We start from the raw sequence: 19,091 nt of genomic DNA on the forward strand, positions 1-19,091 counted from the left end.
GCGTTTTATAATGGCACAATCCCATAGAAAACTTTCTGTGAATCAGGCACGATATGTATAGAGCAGTGGAAAGGAATCGGAAAATGGGAATAAAGTTCTGTTATAAACTGTTGTAAACTTGTTTGTAGATTGCTGTGCAAAAATAAGACCCCTAGGTAAATTCTAGTTTGTTGACATACACAATCAAAACCACCTAGGTTCCCAGAATGACCAATATGCAAACACTCTTTAGCGATAGACTAAGAACCTACCTGGCTTTGACTTTCTTGGGTCCATGGCCCAACTCTAATATGAAATCACGTCTTTATCGAGGGCGAAGATATCCAAACCAGAGTTTTGCAAAAAAATGTAAAGTGAAAAGGAATGCACATTCTAGGTATTAAATCTTTGCTTAATTTATTTATTTATAGAATGCTTAAGCCCATGGGCATCAAAGCGCTATTCACATTTAATGTTGGGTGGCATATTTTAGCTCTGCCACCGTGGAAATAATATCTGATTTCCTCTATGCTTAGCAAATAGAACTACAGGTACCACAATGCCATGGGTCTAGGTAACACCACAGACACTCTTCACTTTACCCCAAGGCACCCGGCTCCTACTTCCAAGCAGCGGCACAGGATGCCGCAAGAATCCAGGCCGCTATATTTAATTAATGGCCCTTGTCATCGAAAGCGAATTATGGAAGGTAGAATGACTGCAGAGGGAAAAAAAGGTTTATGCAGTTCACAGAGAGTGGCACAGCCTTTTTGCCCCCATGGAATATCTGGGCGCGCTTGGCACCTGAACCCTCTAGAATTAGAAGATTCATAAAGTAAGATGAAGCGAGGACCTCCCCGGTCAGCAGGATTTAAGACCGAATTTCCCCTATGAAGAAAAGGCAGAATTGTGACCAGCGCAATTACATCGCTAACACAAAGGGAATAAAACTGCTATAATAATGTTATGGACCATAAAGCATCCTTATTAAACCATTTTTTATTTTAACAAGTTTTATGAACTTTAAAAGTTTGATTTACGGTCGAACAAGCCATAAAGCCATCTTTTAGGGCCTATAACGGTGTGTCCATATATCACATCAAAAGGATTAATTACTGTAAAGTCAAACTATAAATGAATATTAACACTAACGAGATTCAGTGATAGCTGTTTTAAGTAGCAGTGTTTAATTTCGCCCTCCCGATAAATCTGCAAGGCCTTTAACTTACCGTCATTAAGACCAGGCCATTGATTTCTACCCAATTAGAGTGCAGCCATTCTATGCGGACACTCCCTAATGTATGCACTGGGCCTCTTTCAGATCATGAAGGTGAGGTGGAGTGTTTAGCAAACAACCGTGGCGCTTGAGGACTAAATGATAGCATAGAGCGAGAGATTGAGAGAGGGGAGCGAGGGGAGAAGAGAGACCGAGGAGAGCGGGAGAGAAAGAGAGAGAGAGGAGAGCGAGAGAAAGAGAACAAGAGCGAGCGAGCGAGAGAAACAAAGATTGAGAGAGACAAGGGAGAGATCAAGAGGGGAGAAAAAGAGGAGAGCGTGGGAGAGAAAGAGTGAAATTCAGAGACAGGCTAGAAAAATAAAGAGGGACAGAACGCAAGAAAGAGAGAAAAGAGAAAGAGAGGAAGAGAAGAGTGATGGAGGGCGGTAGAGAGAGAGGAGAGAGAAACAATATTGAGAAAGAAAGAGATGAATAGGGGAGAAAGAAAGACGAGAGCGAGATAGCGAAAGCATGAGATTTACATACAGGAGAGAGAAACAAAGAGAGGGACAGAACACAAGAAAGAGAAAATAGAAAGAAAGAGAGGAAGAAAAGAGGGAGAGAGGGAGAGGAAAAAGAAACAATATTGAGAAAGAAAGATAAGTAAAAGGGGATAAAGAGAGAGGAGAGTGAGAGAGATAAAGAGTGAGGGTTAGAGACAGGAGATCGAAACCAAGAGGGAGTGAGAGAGTATGAGAGAGAGAAAAGAGTAAAACGGAGAGAGGGAAAGAGTGAGGGTGGTAGAGACAGGGGAGAGTAACAAAGATTGAGAGAAAGAGAGATAAACAGGGGAGAAAGATGGATAGAGAAAGAAAAGAGAAACAAAGAGGAAGAGAGAAGGGAGGGAGGTAGAGAGAGGAGAGAGAAACAAAGATTGAGAGGAAGAGAGAGATATAGAGGGGAGAGAGAGAGAGAGATAGAGGAGAGTGGAAGATAGAGTACAGTGAGAAAGAGTGAGAGTGGAGGCCTCTGGAGCCTTCTCCTCCCCTCGGAAGCACTCTCTTGTGCACCCTCTTCACAAAAAACCCACAGCCGACCCCCCTTGCCCAGTTAACTCTCGTCCAATCTCTATCAGTCCTTTCCTGAGCAAACTCTTGGAAGAGTTGGCCATCTTCCAGCTTAATCTTCACACTGATTCTGTTGGTTGCCTCCATGACCATCAGTCTAGTTTCAGAGCTGCCAGAAGCATGGAAACTGCTCTCCTGAACATCCGTGAAGACCTGCTCTCCAACCTTCATTCTAATATCTCATCTGTCCTCATCCTACTCGATCTTTCTTCTGCCTTTGACACGGTCAACCATGTAATCCTGCTCAATCGCCTCAGTGATAATCTGAGTATCACTGATCAGGCCCTGGCCTGGCTGACCTCCTTCCTCTCCAACCAACCCTCCCAGGTCCAACTTGGGTCCTTCTTTTCCTCTATCTCACTTTCTACCTGTGGTGTCCCACATGGGTCTAAACTCTCTCCATGGCTCTTCAACCAATTCCTGGCACCGCACGCCCACTGCATTGCTGCTCTCTGCTCAAACTTCCAATGCTTTGCGGATGACACCCAACTTGTTTTCAGGCTCCCCTCTGCCACCTCTTCTTCCTTTCTCATCTCTGACTGTCGGTCTGCAATCCAGGAGTGGTGTGCCGCCAATGACCTGTAATGCCAGTAAGACAGAGATCCTCCTCATCGGCACACGCACTCCCTCGTTTCCTGTCACTCTATGGCTGGCATCTCTTGGCCCTCTTCCTCCTCCCACCTGTGAGGCTAAAAACCTTGGGGTCATCTTTGACTCCACGCTTTACTTTTCTCCTCACATCTCTGACGTCTCAAAAGTCTAACTATCAACTGCACCTCCTCAGAGGTATTCTTCCTTTCCTCTCCTTCCTCCAGAAGCTCACTGTCTCCAGAGCTCTGGTCCTCTCTAGGCTGGACTAGTGCAACAGCTTCTTTCTAAATCTGCCTGCATCCACTCTCCGTCCTCTGCAACTCATTCAGGACAGGACTGCGAGACTTGTTCTCCATCTCAAGCCCTGGGATCGTATCTGTCCAGCCCTGAAATCTCTTAACTGGCTCCCAGTGGCTGCAAGGATTAAAGTCAAGATCCTTTGCATTGTCCACAAGGCTTTCTGGGACTGGGGTCCACAATACCTTCAACTCTCCATCCATAAATACATTCCTACTCAAGCTCTTCGCTCCTCCACCTCCAACCCCCATAGTGTCAGTTGCTTCTCCAAGCAACGAGTTGGTGGTAGATCCCTCTCTTCGGCTGGGGCCTCCCTCTGGAACAGCCTCCCTGTCTCTCTGAAACTTGAGGAGAACCATCTACGCTTCTGGAGCAACTCAAGACCTTCCTCTTTGCTTCTGCCTTTGCTCTTGTTCTCCCCTGCTAATCTATCTGCCTTGGCACCGGGCACTTGGCTACCCTCTGATTTCAGGCCCAGATCCCTTCCCTCCCAGCTACACACCTGTACTGTCCCATGGCAACCCCTGCACTTGGGTCTGTATCTGCAACCCTACAGTCCCCTTCCAGCACTTATCAGACCCCTGTTGTCTTCACCTTATTCTCGCACTTACCACCTGCTGGCCGCACTACCTATTGTTGCTCTATCATGTGTTCAGCACTTTCCACTCCCGCAACCCCCCTTGCACTATCCCCTTTCCCTCTCCCCTGTACTTGCGCATTCTCAATGTCACTGGGCCTAGTAAGATCGTTGTTTTGTCCTCCCTTGCCTCATCGCGCTCTGAAACACTTGTGTACGAGGGCGATATAAATAAATATATCATATTATTGAGAGACAGGAGAGAGAAATAGAGAGAATTAGAGAGGGGGAGAGAGAGAGAGAAAGAGAGAGAGAAAGAGAGAGAGAAAGAGAGAGAGAGAGAGAGAGAGAGAGAGAGAGACTGAGCCGTTGGCCGTTGGGAGAAAGTGAGTGAGAAGGAGACCAGGCGATTAAGAGTGGGAGTGTGGGATAAAACGGTAAAAAGCTGGGCTGGACAAGAGAGTTAGATGGAGGGAGATCGCGAGACAGTTAATGAATGAGAAACAGTGAAAATGAGAGGCATAAAAAGAGTGAGTGAGGGAGTGTGAGTGATGAGCAATAGGCAGAGAGAGAGTGAGATCCCCGAGGTGAGATGCGTGAACGAAAAGTGTTTGAGTCACTGAGAAATAGAGTGTGAGAGAACGTGACTGAGCACATGTGAGATATGCGAGTGAGGAAAGAAGTGAGTGAGTGATTCAAAGTGGTTATTAAAGATTAAGAAATGTGCAGAGATAGAGACAGAGTGTGTGTGCACGTGAGAGAGAGAGGGAGGGTACTGGCGCTGTATGTGAACAACTGACTAGTGGCACGTGGTCTCGCCTGTTGCATATTCTACACACGCCAGCACGCGCACTGCCGCAACTCTTGCACAGCTACAGCATTTAAAGCAAGTAGAAAGTCATGTGAACCTTTGCCAGACAATGTTTGTTCCATGTTACGAGGAGCTTTTTTGCAATCCACTGGGAGGAGGTGCACAGGGTGATGCTCTGGTGGTTCCCACTAGGCAGGTAATAGAGAGTCGCCGTAACATAGCGGTGATATCTGTTAATGTCTGATCTATGAGCTATAAGGGGTATTTACTTCTGATCCTTGCTTCTCCAACCTGATCAAATATATTGGGCCCCATTCCGAATAGGGCGGTAAGGGTTAACGGTCACAATTAACGAGACCGGTGCCGTTAAACCCTTACCGCCCTACTACGAGCTCCCTTTGCGGGTACTTCCTTAACGCCTGCTTTTAGCAGGCGTTAAGGACGGGACCCGCAAAGGGACTCTGGGGTCAATAACGGTACCGTAATTTACGGTACCGTTATTGCCGCCTTCCCTTTGGGCCCTATGGGGGCTCAAATGGGAATGGGGAATGGCCCTGGTGAATGGGGAATTACCGGTCCCTCCGACCTCGGAATGGACCGGTAATTACTCCATTCACCAGGTCGGAGTTTGGACGAGTTCGGAGGCAGCCATGCCGCAAATAGCGGCTTGGTTACCTCCGAACTCGGAATGAGGCCCATTATCTTCAGCAGATCCCTGCCTCACTGCACCCCACACCCCCCTACAAAGAGCTGCGTGCTTGGAAGCAAGCTGGCTCCAAAATAAAGAGCTACATAAAATAAAAGCCGGCAGCTCCATCCCGAGAGGACGTCTCTCTGGCTGACCTACCAAACCTTGTCAGGGCAATCCAAAATGGCACATTTCAATAGCAAGTTTTAGGAATATTTTGTGTGCACCTTATTAAATGCATTGGAGTCAAAAGGTGTTAGCCATTTACATCTTACTTCTACACTTCCAAAGCCTGGGAGGGGAACAAAGGGGTGTCTCCGCTTTGCTTTCCTACTCAGTCTTGGAAGAGCACCCGATTTCACGCCTACATGAGATTTTCCTGCCAGTGTGAACACAATGGATTCCTATGGACTCCGCTTTGCATTTGCACCTGATAATGAGCAGCTGGATTCCATAGGAATCCATTATTGAACGCTGCCCACAAAGCGTAATTTGTACAGCGTTTACTTTTTCAACACAGCGGAGCATGCAAGTGAATAGTAAATGCGATTGTATCTGCTTTCACTCTTCGCACTTACACTCCACTTTGTAAATGTTGAAAATGGCCTTCAGGGGACAGTACAGCGGTTAAGTGCAAACCTTCACTGTTCCTGCATACAATTTACAATTGCTTTCTAATGACCCCCATTTGAGATGTAAAGATTTTTCATGAATTGACGAGAGTGAGCAAAACCGAGTAAGTGTAGCTGTTTTTCCCTCCCCCTGAGAAATGCTTTAAAATAATGGGTTGAAATGGTCATTTTAGAACACATATTTTTAAAAACTGGATAAAAAAAAAGGCCATAGTGTTTACAATGGGTTTAAAGGAAACAGACAAACGACTTCAATAGAGGCCAACTCATAAGCAGGGCACACAAGCACTTTCCAATAGATGTTCATGCTGCCAGCACTGTGGTGTAGCGGGTGCCCCTGCATCCCCCACGGTGCGGGGGCCCCTGCCACGCCAGATTTAGGGGATGCCACAGCCCAGTCCTCGCCCAACAGGTGAAGGCTGGGCCGGGCCTTGCAGTGCGAGCAGGAGGCGCTCAGTAAGGATCGGAGCTGAACGTGACATGCATCACGTGTCACAAGCCACATTTAGCTCCAACCCCTTCTCCTCTGGCATGCTTGCGGTGTCATACACAGTAGCCAGTAAGCTCTTCCAGCTTCCTGGTTCCTGTTTGTGAGCAGCACGGAGGAGCCGGGGGCTGGGAGTGACAGACCGAAGCTCAATCAAAAACAGAACAGGAGACTTTTTCTTTTTAACAGTGTAATTGTATTTTGCATGTGTGAAGTGGGTGTCAGATGTATGTATGTATGTGGTAAGGGTGAGTGAGTGGCGGGTGAATGTGTATGAATTGGATAGTCTATGTTTGAATGTTCTGGGTAGGAGTTCATTCTTCACACGTGCCTGTGTGGAGAATGCAGTGTGATTGGCAATGAGAGAAGGTGCATGGGTCAATGAGCGGTGGGTGAACAAGTATGAATGTGACAGTGTGTGTGTTTGAATGTTCTGGATGGGTGCATTCCTGCCTGTGTGGAGAATACAGTGTGAGTGGATGTGAGAGAAGGTGTGGTAGTGAGTGTGACTGGCGGGTGAATGGGTATGAGTGTGATATTGTGTGTTTGAATGTTCTGGGTGGGTGGGTACGGTCCTGTGTAGAAAATGCAGTGTGATTGGATGTGGGAGAAGGTTTATGAATGAGTGAATGAGTAGAAATGTGAATGTGTGTGTGAATGTTCTGGGTGGGTGCCAGCGTGAGTGCATGTAAGAGAAGGTATATTGGTGGGTATATGGGTATGAAAGTGATTGTGTGTGTGTGTGTGTGTGTGTGGATTGTTCTGGGTGGGTGGGTGCCTGTGTGGAGAATGCAGTGTGAATGAATGAGAGAAGATGTATGGGTGAGTGACTGATGGGTGAAAGGCAATGAATGTGTGTGTGTGTGTGTGTGTGTGTGTGTGTGTGGGTGGGTGTGTGTTTGTGTCTAAGGCCTTGGGAGGCTGGTGATCATTAGAACATTTTGACACATCCTTAATTTATTTAGCATGTTTTACTGGTACTTTCGAGCAAAGCCAAGTTCATGTGTGTTATTACGTGGCTAGACTGCATTGTTGGTGCAGCCAGTCTAGCCATTGCTTGCCATGGCATGGCATTTATTACTGAGCATCTTTGATAAAGCAAGCATGATAAGTAGTATTACATTGCTAGACTGACATTTTGGTGTAGCAGCCTCGCTATTTATTACTGTAGCATGCCTTTTTATTAACCGAGGATCTATGATAAAACAAGCGTGATCAGTGTTATTATGAGCATTGACTGGACTACATTTAAACAATGTTTGCTATGTTCTCTTATTGTAGCATGCCACTTTTAATGGCCAAACCCACAGGAATATGTTCTCACATAGGGGTACTGGCATATCTGCGCAGTGCATAATGCCACTAATGACACTATAAAAAACATCTCAAAGCGTCATGAGTATGTTCTTATATGGGAATACTGGCATATGTTGGTGGAGCCAGCATGGGAATTTATGGGCACAGCCAGCATGGACATGTTTTTTATACTGCCATATATTGAAGGGACCGGCATGACAATGCACTGGGAAATGCACTTGTGCACTTTTGGGGTCTTGCATCTATTGTACTTTTTCCCCATGAGTTACCCTACACCCTACAAAACTGATTGCAAACTGGCTGGCCTTTTACCCAAATTTTCACACAAAGTGTGCTGTGTAATGCACCATTTTAACCCATTATTCTAAACATTTTCACATGGGACGGGGAAGAATCCCAGCCGACACCTCCTCCCCCAAACCCCATTTTTATTAATTCAGGCTCCTTCGTTGCGCTCAGTCACAATCACATAAGTGTGGCACAAATGTACACCCTCCAATAAAACAATTTACCAGCCACAACTGGCGGCTGGTGTATTTGGGGACCAGGCACCCCCCTACTTTCTACACTAGGTGACACATTTAAGCTTGGATTAAATAATAAATGTACATCTTTCACCTGCAGTAGTGCATGCCCCTGCAGTGGCGTAATCATCATGGACATTGCGCACCTGTGGTGGTCTGGGCTGGCCCTGAGTGTGGGATGCCCTGTGCTTTGTTAAGGAGGTTTTGTGGTGGGGTCTCAGCATGGCTCCCAGTTGGGACCCGAAATGTTGTGCTACGCCACTCGCTGCCAGTGTCCCAAAGGAAAGGCAGGAGGCCTCTCTCAACAAAACATTTCAGCCTTGTAATGCAAAGAAACACTTTAATTCTGCGTTTACCCAAGGCCACTTAATATTTTGTGCAACAGCAAGTAGGAAAGGGTGTCATAAATAAAGGAATATAAACTTGTGACAAGCCCTGAAATTAGGGATAACTCATCCCAGTCAGGCGAAGCTAACAAATTAGAAAATTCCACATGCCTGTAGAACTACTGGAGCGCAAGTCTTGAGTACCTTGCCCAAAGCACTTGCGAGACCAGGGCCGGCCTTAGGGGCAGCAGTGCCCTGGGCTAATTGGCACCCTCCCCCTCCACCGGCACCCCTGGTCAACAGGGGGTGGGTGGAGGGGAGGGGGGGCCAGGATGTGACTGGCGCATTTAATAACAAAGGGGTGCCTGTCGTGCCTTCTGCCACTACGCCAGCTCGGGGGAGCCCTTAAAAGACTCCACCGACCTGGCGTGGTGGGGGGGCTAAGGTCGCACTTCTGTTATTAAATGCACCCGCGGCAGTGGGGTGCATTTAATAATAATAGGGTGCTGACAACAGCACCCTATTGTTAAATGCGCTTGCAGTGGCGGGCACATTTAATACGCCTGCCGCGCCTTCTCCCACAATGCCAGCTCGGGGGAGCCCTTGAAAGACTCCCCCGAGCTGGCGTGGCAGGGGCTAATGGTGTCTTGGGGGGGCGTGGCGCCCCGGGCTGTCGCCCGGCTCGCCCCCCTCTAAGGCTGGCTCTGCGTGAGACGTACTGATCATGGGCAAGAAACATCTGAATACGGGAACGTCTGCTGAAAGCATATTGTACTTTGTTTTGGACTTCAACTTGCGCCAGTCCAAGCCAGTATAGTTAATGTAGAAACATCATGAAAGCTGTAGTCCAAAACATCTGGAGAGCCACTGGTTGCAGACCCTGCAATAACCCCCAAACATTTCGTTTTCTGTCTTTATATAGCAAGCAAGTACACATATTGACAGGCAATCACTTCACTGTGTTTACCTGTAACATCCAGGATTCAGTGGTGTGTGGCTGTGTTTAGTCCTACCTGGTAGTGCATGTGGGTGTGTATTTAGTCCGTCTTTGTAGTGCATCAGTGTGTGTGTGTGTGTTTAGTCTTCCCTGGTAGGGCATGAGTGACTGTGTGTGTGTATTTAGTCCTTCCTTGTAGTGCATAAGTGTGTGTGTGTGTTTAGTCTTCCCTCGTAGTGCATGAGTGACTGTGTGTGTGTTTAGTCCTTCCTGGTAATGCATGAGTGACTATGTGTGTGTGTGTTTAGTCCTTCCTGGTAGTGCATGAGTGAATGTGTGTGTATGTAGTCCTTCCGTGAAGTGCATTAGTGTGTGTGTGTGTGTGTGTTTAGTCTTCCCTGGTAGTACATGAGTGAATGTGTGTGTATGTAGTCCTTCCGTGAAGTGCATTAGTATGTGTGTGTGTGTGTGTGTTTAGTCTTCCCTGGTAGTGCATGAGGGACTCTATGTGTGTTTAGTCTATCCTGGTAGTGCATTTGTGACTGTGTGTGTGTTTAGTCCTTCCTGGTAGTGCACGAGTGACTGTGTGTGTGTTTAGTACTTCCCGGTAGTGCATGAGTGATTGCGTGTGTGTTTAGTATATCCTGGTAGTGCATAAGTGATTGTGTGTGTGTTTAGTCCTGCCTGGTAGTGCATGAGTGAATGTGTGTGTGTTTAGTCCTTCCTGGTAGTGCATGAGTGAATGTGTGTGTGTTCAGTCCTTCCTGGTAGAGCATGAGTGAATGTGTGTGTGTTTAGTACTTCCTGGTAGTGCATGGGTGACTGTGTGTTTGTTTAGTGTATCCTGGCAGTGCATGAGTGACTGTGTGTGTGTTCAGTCCATCCCGGTAGTACATGAGTGACTGTGTGTAGGTGATTAGTCCTACCTGGTAGTGCATGAGTGTGTTCAACCGTTTCCAGTCGCCTTCAATCTTGGTGGTGATGTCTTCGTCCTGCAGGACCACACGGGCGATGCGGCCCTGGCGCCATTCTGTGGAAGACAGTAAGGGGAAGCGTCAGGCCTCAGAGCAATACCCGCCCTTGTACATGAACACTGCTAAAGATATGGGCTCTAGCAGCTATTAGAGGCCCCCGGTTTAACACTTTCGGCTCATTTCTTTTCGTTTTGTCAAAAATGAACTAGGCAACTTTCTTGCCGTTGGGTGAGGTGCGTGGTATATGATATGATATGATATGGCATTTGTAACGCGCCTATACACAAGTGTTTCAAGGCGCGACGAGGCGGAGGGAACAAGGGGGGACAGACAACGATCCTACAAGGCCAAGAGTCATTCAGATCGCGCAAGTGCAAGGGTAGAGGGGAAGGGAAAGTGCAAGGGGAAGTGGAGAGGGGAGAGTGCAGTACAGGGTTAATAGCATACAGGATAAATAACAAGGGCCAGCTAGTGGCAAGTGCGAGATGAGTGCAGACAAGTGCTGGGAAGGGGGGGCTGTAGGGATACAGAGACAGTCCCGCAGTGCAGGGGGTAGCCAGGGAGGCAGTGCAGGGGAGAGTGGCTGGGCCAAGGACCGAGAACGGTGAGTGGCCCAGTTGCAGATTCAGTGCAGGTTCAGAAGTTTAGCAGGGGAGAGGGGGAGAGAAAGCGGAGGCAAAGGGGAAGGTTTTGAGGTGCTTCCGGAACCGGAGATGGTTCTCCTCAAGTTTCAGGGAGGCAGGAAGGCTGTTTCAGAGGGAGGCCCCTGCAGCGGAGAGAGATCTGCCCCCAACTCATTGTTTGTAAGACGAGGGTGGGGCAGGATGATCGAGATAGTGCCGTAGAGTGGTAAGGAGGCAGGTTGGCAGCCCAGGCCTTGCCGGGGTGTTCCGTGAACACATGTGGGTACTGGTGGGTTGTGGGAAATGGGGTCCTGGGTGTTGCAGAGGGGAGGCAGATAGAAATCAATTAGTTTGGGCCATCTGTAGCCAGGGACACTCTGGGGAAGCCAGAGGCATGAGGTCACATGTGCTGGGCCATCCCAGCATCACATGTTCTGAGGCAACCTGCTAGTACATGTGCTAGAGCATCCTGGTGTCGCATGTGCTGGGGCATCTTCACACGTGTTCAAGCACCATGTTTAGCCCCCACCGGGGCACTGTCATTGCTGGTTGGACTGGACCTTTATGATGTCAGACGTGCTGAAGCAGCTTCATTTCACAGACCGGCTGCCCTGGCGCGACCTGATTCACAGGCCTGGTGCACTGTAGGATCCGGATTCTGGCGGTCAAGCCTCTTGCCGGGGGCGGATTAGATGGCCTGGCCAGAGCGATCCTGCGCTGAGCGGCCATTACAGAGGTAAAGCCTTCACAGTTCTGTTATCTGGCATTTGAAGACACCACTTCGGCCCCCACCAGGGAGAGTAACTCTTTGGCACTGGCATTCCTTGGGTGGCTTCCTATCTGGTTTAACACTCCCTTTCCTTCCCTGGAAACTTCCTTCACCCCCCTCCACCCCCCAGTATGGCTCCAGCAACAGTTTGGGTTTGCTCCTCTACCTGCTATCTGAGCAAAGCCCCCCCCGTCCCATATGCCCCACCCCCTGGATCATTACATACTCTATTGTTAATGGTAATGGTGTTGACATATTCCCCCCCCTTTTTCATTCCTCCCCTAGCAGCCCTCTCCCATTACTAAGCGCCTCTTTGAAATCCATCACTAGTTGGCGCTGTATTACTTAATAGGCACCTCGTCTTAAAAGGAAGGGAGCTTTTTCTCAGCCTCCAATTCCACCCCCGCTTCTCGCCTTGACTATTTCCTTTTCCTCTGACCCCCTTTCCCTGTGGCCCAATGCTCGCAATCTCTGGGATCTCTTCGACCATGACCGGAAATGTCACTGCCTCATCACCTTCACTGCTACGACTACCAGTCTTAAAATCAAAATCATCTGTAAACAGTGACTAGTTAGGGTGACAAGACGGGAAATCGCCCTCCGGTTCGGGGTCCCGTGAGTTTTTTAATTTTATAAATCTCGTCCCGGGATTGGAAGGGTGGGTGGCTACAGTCCCGTTTTTTGCCAGGACCTGATTTCGAATTCCCAAAATCGGGCTTGGCGCGACTCTCGCTGCATGTGAATGGGGGTTTGAATGCTTTTCATGCCCCCATTTCCTTCCTCTTCCCTTCCCCGGCCACTCTCCTCCAATGAGAGGAGAGTGTCTGTGAGCACCACCCCTCCAACAGGCCAGCGAGATAGAAGTAGGACTACAGTTGTCTTTGTGTTTACTTTAGTCCTACTTCTATGTCTATGGCCTGTCCCATTTAAAAAAAAAATATCTGGTCATCCTATGCCTATTTCACCTATCGAGATCAAAAATGGTCCTTAGCGGCTGCATACTCTCCACCCAGTTGTGTACTGTCAGGAGGCAGTCTAAAAAAATGGGACAACAGATTTGCTGTTCTGAACTTAGTGAAAATAAGTTTTGTCGGTGTAATTGGATGCTTAAACATTTTGTTTTTACTCATACTGTACACCAGACTACAAGTACCAGAATGCAAGAGAAATCAGCACTGGATAAGGTTGGCACACCTGGAATGGAATAGAAAAGAGCGCCATACGTTTGGTGATTTGATGACCCCATCCCACTCCGACACAATGTTCAAGTCTACAGATGTTCTATGACAAGTGCTTTTATCCAATTTGAATAGTTGAAGAAAATAAACACCACAACTCCGAGAATGCATGTGCTCTGCTGACATGGAGTTATTTTTTAACACATCTCTAAACATAGCATGTCAGGCAACCTCAAATGTATGCAAGACAACAGATGTACTCGCAGACATAACTGCAAGCAAGACAGCCTCCTAACAACAACAATAGGCTTCTGCTTAATATTCATATTATTAAGTCAAGAAATTATGAACATCAATTCTTTGAAAACGGTCCCTTATTGGGCTCTTCTTAGGATGTGTATTAAATACTTTCTTCCCGTTTCAAGAAGTGATCAACATTTTCCACTAGATGGCAGCAGACACTAAAGAGCAGCTAGCATTTAGCTAGAGGACGGAGCAGGGGAACGGTTTTCTGCAAAGTCTACACAGCACAGCACAGTCCAGCAGTGGTCTAGAAACAGTGTGACTGGCTCCCCCTAGGGGGCAGGGCCAGCTTAGGGGAGGGCCGCCCGTTCCATCGCCCAGGGTGCCATAAGGCCACCTGCCACGCCAGCTCGGTGGAGTCTTTCAGGGGCTCCCCGAGCTGGTGTGGCAGGAGAAGGCGCGGCAGAAATTGAAATTGAATGCGCCCGCTCTTGTTTTTCTAGGCTGGCAAGGCTACTGAGATGACATGTGCCCTCCCACCCAGATTATAGGTTGTGGCGGCCCAACCTACTCCTTCTTGACAGGCCCTGCAGGACACAGGCGCTTGGTTGGCGCCTGGTGGCCGCTTTCCTGTCCATTTGTGTTTGAAGCGTTCCACGTGTTTCTTTTGGTGTAGGGTTTGATATGATATGATAGGTTATTTATAACGCGCTTAATACCCAGAGGTTTCTAAGCGTGGACCCAGGGATCGAACCTGTGTAGCTCCGTGTCGTCTTGTTTCCAAGTCGAGCACGTTGCCCCTGAGCTATCCTCCTGGTAGTAAAGCCAATAGGTTCACTGAAAGGTGCCGATAGAAGACCACCACTGTCGGGCATCCCACCAGGTGGTGTGTGCAGGCAATACCAGTTCCATTGTGTCACAGCACACAATCACAGGACCAAGATGGAGTTGAATTGTGAAGGAGCCCTTGCACCTGCAACGGATGGTATGCAGGCATAAGCTGTGGGTGAGGGTGTGAGGGTATACAGTGTTTAAAAAGAAATACAAATACCGACAAGTTTTTCAGTGACACCTAATTAATGAAAAAAATGTCAAATTCTTTTGTAAAAGTATCTCTGGGGTGTAAAAAAGATGGGTGGAGCTTGGGGGCGGTAAAAAAGTTGTGGAAACAGGGGGTGGGGGCGCCAAATTAAAAAAGAGGAAAAATAATGTACATTTTTTTATTATTTTTATTTCACTGAAAAGGTTTTAGTTCTTAAACATGGAACCGGGTTTGAGGACGGACTTGACAGGTGTGACCCAGAATTCTGTGCAAGTGTCCTCTCCCCCAGCACCCATGCCACTGGGAAGGAAAGGACAAGTTCAGAGGAATGACCAAGTTCTATAATTTCCATAACCCATTAACACATCAATATTGATCAGAAATATCATCTTTCCAAATGAATAATTAAGTTGCAGGCAGTTTAAAAAGAACCCTGAGCTGATAATTGCAATTTTCTGAGTCGCTTTTCTCTTTTTTTTATTGTTTAAACTGCGGACCTAGCTCGAGAGCAGCCGAGCGCTGTGCGGATTGCGGCTAGCCGGCATCTGGGCTGCCATCTTTTAACAGTGGCGCAGTACTGTGAGGTCTGTGCGTCGGTATGTGCGGCCATTGGAATTAGTTCTTGATAGCTCGAGAGCACCCGAGCGCTGTGCGGAGTGCGGCTAGCCGGCATCTGGGCTGCCATCTTTTAACAGTGGCGCAGTACTGTGAGGTCTGTGCGTCAGTATGTGCGTCCATTGGAATTAGTTCTTGATAGCTCGAGAGCAGCCGAGCGCTGTGCGGAGTGCGGCTAGCCGGCATCTGGGCTGCCATTTTTTAACAGTGGCGCAGTACTGTGAGGTCTGTGCGTCGGTATGTGCGTCCATTGGAATTAGTTCTTGATAGCTCGAGAGTAGCCGAGCGCTGTGTGGAGTGTGGCGAGCCGGCATCTGGGCTGCCATCTTTTAACAGTAGCGCAGTACTGTGAGGTCTGTGCATCGGTATGTGCGTCCATTGGAATTAGTCCGAGGAGCACTGTGCAGAGTGTGGGTAGCCGGCATCTTTTAACAGTAGCGCAGTACTGTGAGGTCTGTGCGTCGGTATGTGCGTCCATTGGAATTAGTTCTTGATAGCTCGAGAGTAGCCGAGCGCTGTGCGGAGTGCGGCTAGCCTGCATCTGGGCTGCCATCTTTTAACAGTAGCGCAGTACTGTGAGGTCTGTGCGTCGGTATGTGCGTCCATTGGAATTAGTTCTTGATAGCTCGAGAGTAGCCGAGCGCTGTGCGGAGTGCGGCTAGCCTGCATCTGGGCTGCCATCTTTTAACAGTAGCGCAGTACTGTGAGGTCTGTGCATTGGTATGTGCGTCCATTGGAATTAGTCCTTGATGGCTTGAGAGCAGAGGAGCGCTGTGCAGAGTGTGGGTAGCCGGCATCTTTTAACAGTATCGCAGTATCATGAGGTCCTAAATGTTTATGGAAGCAATGTCATCTTGCTGGGTAGCCTGGGGACATGTTTCCCGCCCCACCCACCATGCTATGGTGGAAGCCTGCTGGCCTTCTCTGGCATGGCAGGCTGGCAGCAGACACAGAGCACAGGCCCCAACAGAATAACTTCATGTAGTTTGGCTTTTCTGAGTGATATGATTTTAAAGGTCTCGCCTTGACCTTTCATTGGGGGACTCTGGGGGGGTCTCGTCAGACGTGGAGCAAGATCGGGCAGTTTACAGGCTCCTCGTCAATACATACCCAACCTTCACATGCACAGACCATTCCTGCGGTCGCAGGAAGTGGTGACCTGATGCCTCATTGGGGCCCATCGTGCGGCAAACATGTTTTGAGGGGAAAAAGGGGCTGCCCAAAGGCAAGAAGTCTGAACTTCAGACTCCCAGTTGGGTTCTAGAGGCAGGTAGAAAGAGTGTGACTTGCGGGAGCGGTGGGTAAAAGAGATTATACTTGACACGTAAAGAGAGAAGACATGAAAAAAGCAACTACCAGGAGTGTGTCGATAAAGAAAAAGACAGGACAGGAGGTTGGTAATGCCAACTAGATGGGGGCTCATTTAAAAAGGGTCAAAGGTTGAATAGGGAACCTGAGAGGGGCAGAAACAGATGAGAAGGAAAAGATCACACGACTGATGGGTAAAAAGCAACCATTTTTGAGAGAGAACATTAACAAAATAAGCGGTCGAAATAAGGAAAATGAAAATAGGGGATTGAGAAGGGTAAGACCAAGAAACAAGGCATAATAAAAGAAATAAAGCTGAGAAGAAGAGGACAGGCGGGAGCGAGAGGGACAGGAAAGAGGACAGGAGGGAGCGAGAGGGACAGGGAAGAGGACAGGAGAGAGCAAGGGAGACAGGGAAGAAGACAGGAGAAGACAGGAGAGAGCAAGAGAGACTGGGAAGAGGACAGGAGAGAGCGAGAGAGACAGGGAAGTGGACCGGAGGGAGCAAGAGAGACAGGGAAGAGGACAGGAGAGACAGGGAAGAGGACAGGAGAGAGCAAGAGGGACTGGGAAGAGGACAGGAGAGAGCAAGAGAGACTGGGAAGAGGACGGGAGAGAGCAAGAGAGGCAGGTAAGTGGACAGGAGGGAGCGAGAGAGACGGGGAAGAGGACAGGAGAGAGCAAGAGAGACAAGAAGTGAACAGGAGGGAGCGAGAGAGACGGGGAAGAGGACAGGAGAGACAGGGAAGAGGACAGGAGAGACTAGTAAGAGGACAGGAGAGAGTGAGAGAGACTAGGAGGAGGACAAGAGATTGAGAGAGAGACAGGGAAGAGGACAGGAGAGAGCGAGGGAGAGAGTGAAGAGGACAGGAGAGATCGAGAGGGACAGGGAAGAGAAAGGAGAGAGCGAGGGAGACAGAAGAGGACAGGAGAGACTTGGAAGAGGACAAGAGAGAGCAAGAGAGACTGGGAAGTGGACAGGAGAGAGCGAGGGAGACAGAAAAGAGGACAGGCGAGAGAGACATGGAAGAGGACAGGAGAGAGCAAGGGAGACAGGGAAGAGGACAGGAGAGATCGAGAGGGACAGGAAAGAGAAAAGGAGAGAGCGAGGGAGACAGAAGAGGACAGGAAAGTCTTGGAAGAGGACAAGAGAGATTTGGAAGAGGACAGGAGAGAGTGAGGGAGACAGAAAAGAGGACAGGCGAGAGAGACAGGGAAGAGGACAGGAGGGAGCAAGGGAGACAGGGAAGAGGACAGGAGAGATCGAGAGGGACAGGGAAGAGGAAAGGAGAGAGCAAGGGTGACAGAAGAGGACAGGAGAGACTTGGAAGAGGACAAGAGAGAGCAAGAGAGACTTGGAAGAGGACATGAGAGAGCAAGAGGGACAAGGAAGAGGACAGGCGAGTGAGAGACACATGGAAGAGGACATGAGAAAGCGAGGGAGACAGGGAAAAGGACAGGAGAGAGCAAGAGAGACTTGGAAGAGGAAAGGAGAGAGTGAGAGAGACAGGAAAGAAGACAAGAGAGAGCGAGAGACAGGAAAGAGGACAGGAGAAAGCGAGGGAGACAGGGAAGAGGACAGGAGAGAGTGGGAGAGACAGGGAACAGGATAGGAGAGACTGGGAAGAGGACAGGAGAGAGCAAGGGAGACAGGGAAGAGGACAGGCGGGAGCAAGAGAGACAGGGAAGAGGATAGAAGAGACAGGGAAGAGGATAGGAAAGAGCAAGAGACTGGGAAGAAGACAGGACAGAGCGAGGGAGACAGGGAAGTGGACAGGTGAGAGAGACAGGGAAGAGGACAGGAGAGAGCGAGGGAGACAGGAAAGAAGACGAGAGAGAGTGAGAGACAGGAAAGAGGACAGGAGAAAGCGAGGGAGACTGGGAAGAGGACAGGAGAGAATGAGAGAGACAGGGAACAGGATAGGAGAGACTGGGAAGAGGACAGGAGAGAGCAAGGGAGACAGGGAAGAGGATAGAAGAGACAGGGAAGAGGATAGGAGAGAGCAAGAGACTGGGAAGAAGACAGGAGAGAGCGAGGGAGACAGGGAAGCGGACAGGTGAGAGAGACAGGGAAGAGGACAGGAGAGAGTGAGGGAGACAGGGAAAAGGACATGAAAGAGCAAGGGAGACAGGGAAGAAGACAGGAGAGAGCAAGAGAGACAGAGAAGAGGATAGGAGAGAGCAAGAGACTGGGAAGAAGACAGGAGAGAGCGAGGGAGACAGGGAAGCGGACAGGTGAGAGAGACAGGGAAGAGGACAGGAGAGAGCAAGGGAGACAGGGAAAAGGACATGAAAGAGCGAGGGAGACAGGGAAGAAGACAGGAGAAAGCGAGGGAGACAGGGAAAAGGACATGAAAGAGCGACGAAGACAGGGAAGAGGACGGGAGAGAGCGAGGGAGACAGGGAAGAGGACAGGAGAGAGTGAGGGAGACAGGGAAGCGGACAGGTGAGAGAGACAGGGAAGAGGACAGGAGAGAGCAAGGGAGACAGGGAAGAGGATAGAAGAGACAGGGAAGAGGATAGGAAAGAGCAAGAGACTGGGAAGAAGACAGGACAGAGCGAGGGAGACAGGGAAGTGGACAGGTGAGAGAGACAGGGAAGAGGACAGGAGAGAGCGAGGGAGACAGGAAAGAAGACGAGAGAGAGTGAGAGACAGGAAAGAGGACAGGAGAAAGCGAGGGAGACTGGGAAGAGGACAGGAGAGAATGAGAGAGACAGGGAACAGGATAGGAGAGACTGGGAAGAGGACAGGAGAGAGCAAGGGAGACAGGGAAGAGGACAGGCGGGAGCAAGAGAGACAGGGAAGAGGATAGAAGAGACAGGGAAGAGG

General features: G+C 49.0%; 1 protein-coding gene across 1 annotated transcript in view; it reads right to left on the reverse strand.

Moving 5' to 3' along the window:
- PLXNA2 (plexin A2) overlaps positions 1–19,091 on the reverse strand; it is a 568,789-nt gene that overhangs the window by 23,969 nt on the left and 525,729 nt on the right. The window contains exon 26 of the mRNA XM_069633272.1: positions 10,436–10,539. Coding sequence (XP_069489373.1) covers positions 10,436–10,539 — 104 coding nt within the window. The remainder of the gene's footprint in view (positions 1–10,435; positions 10,540–19,091) is intronic.

Source organism: Ambystoma mexicanum, chromosome 13, assembly GCF_040938575.1.
Source record: "Ambystoma mexicanum isolate Mex_15411 chromosome 13, UKY_AmexF1_1, whole genome shotgun sequence".
NCBI lineage: Eukaryota > Metazoa > Chordata > Amphibia > Caudata > Ambystomatidae > Ambystoma > Ambystoma mexicanum.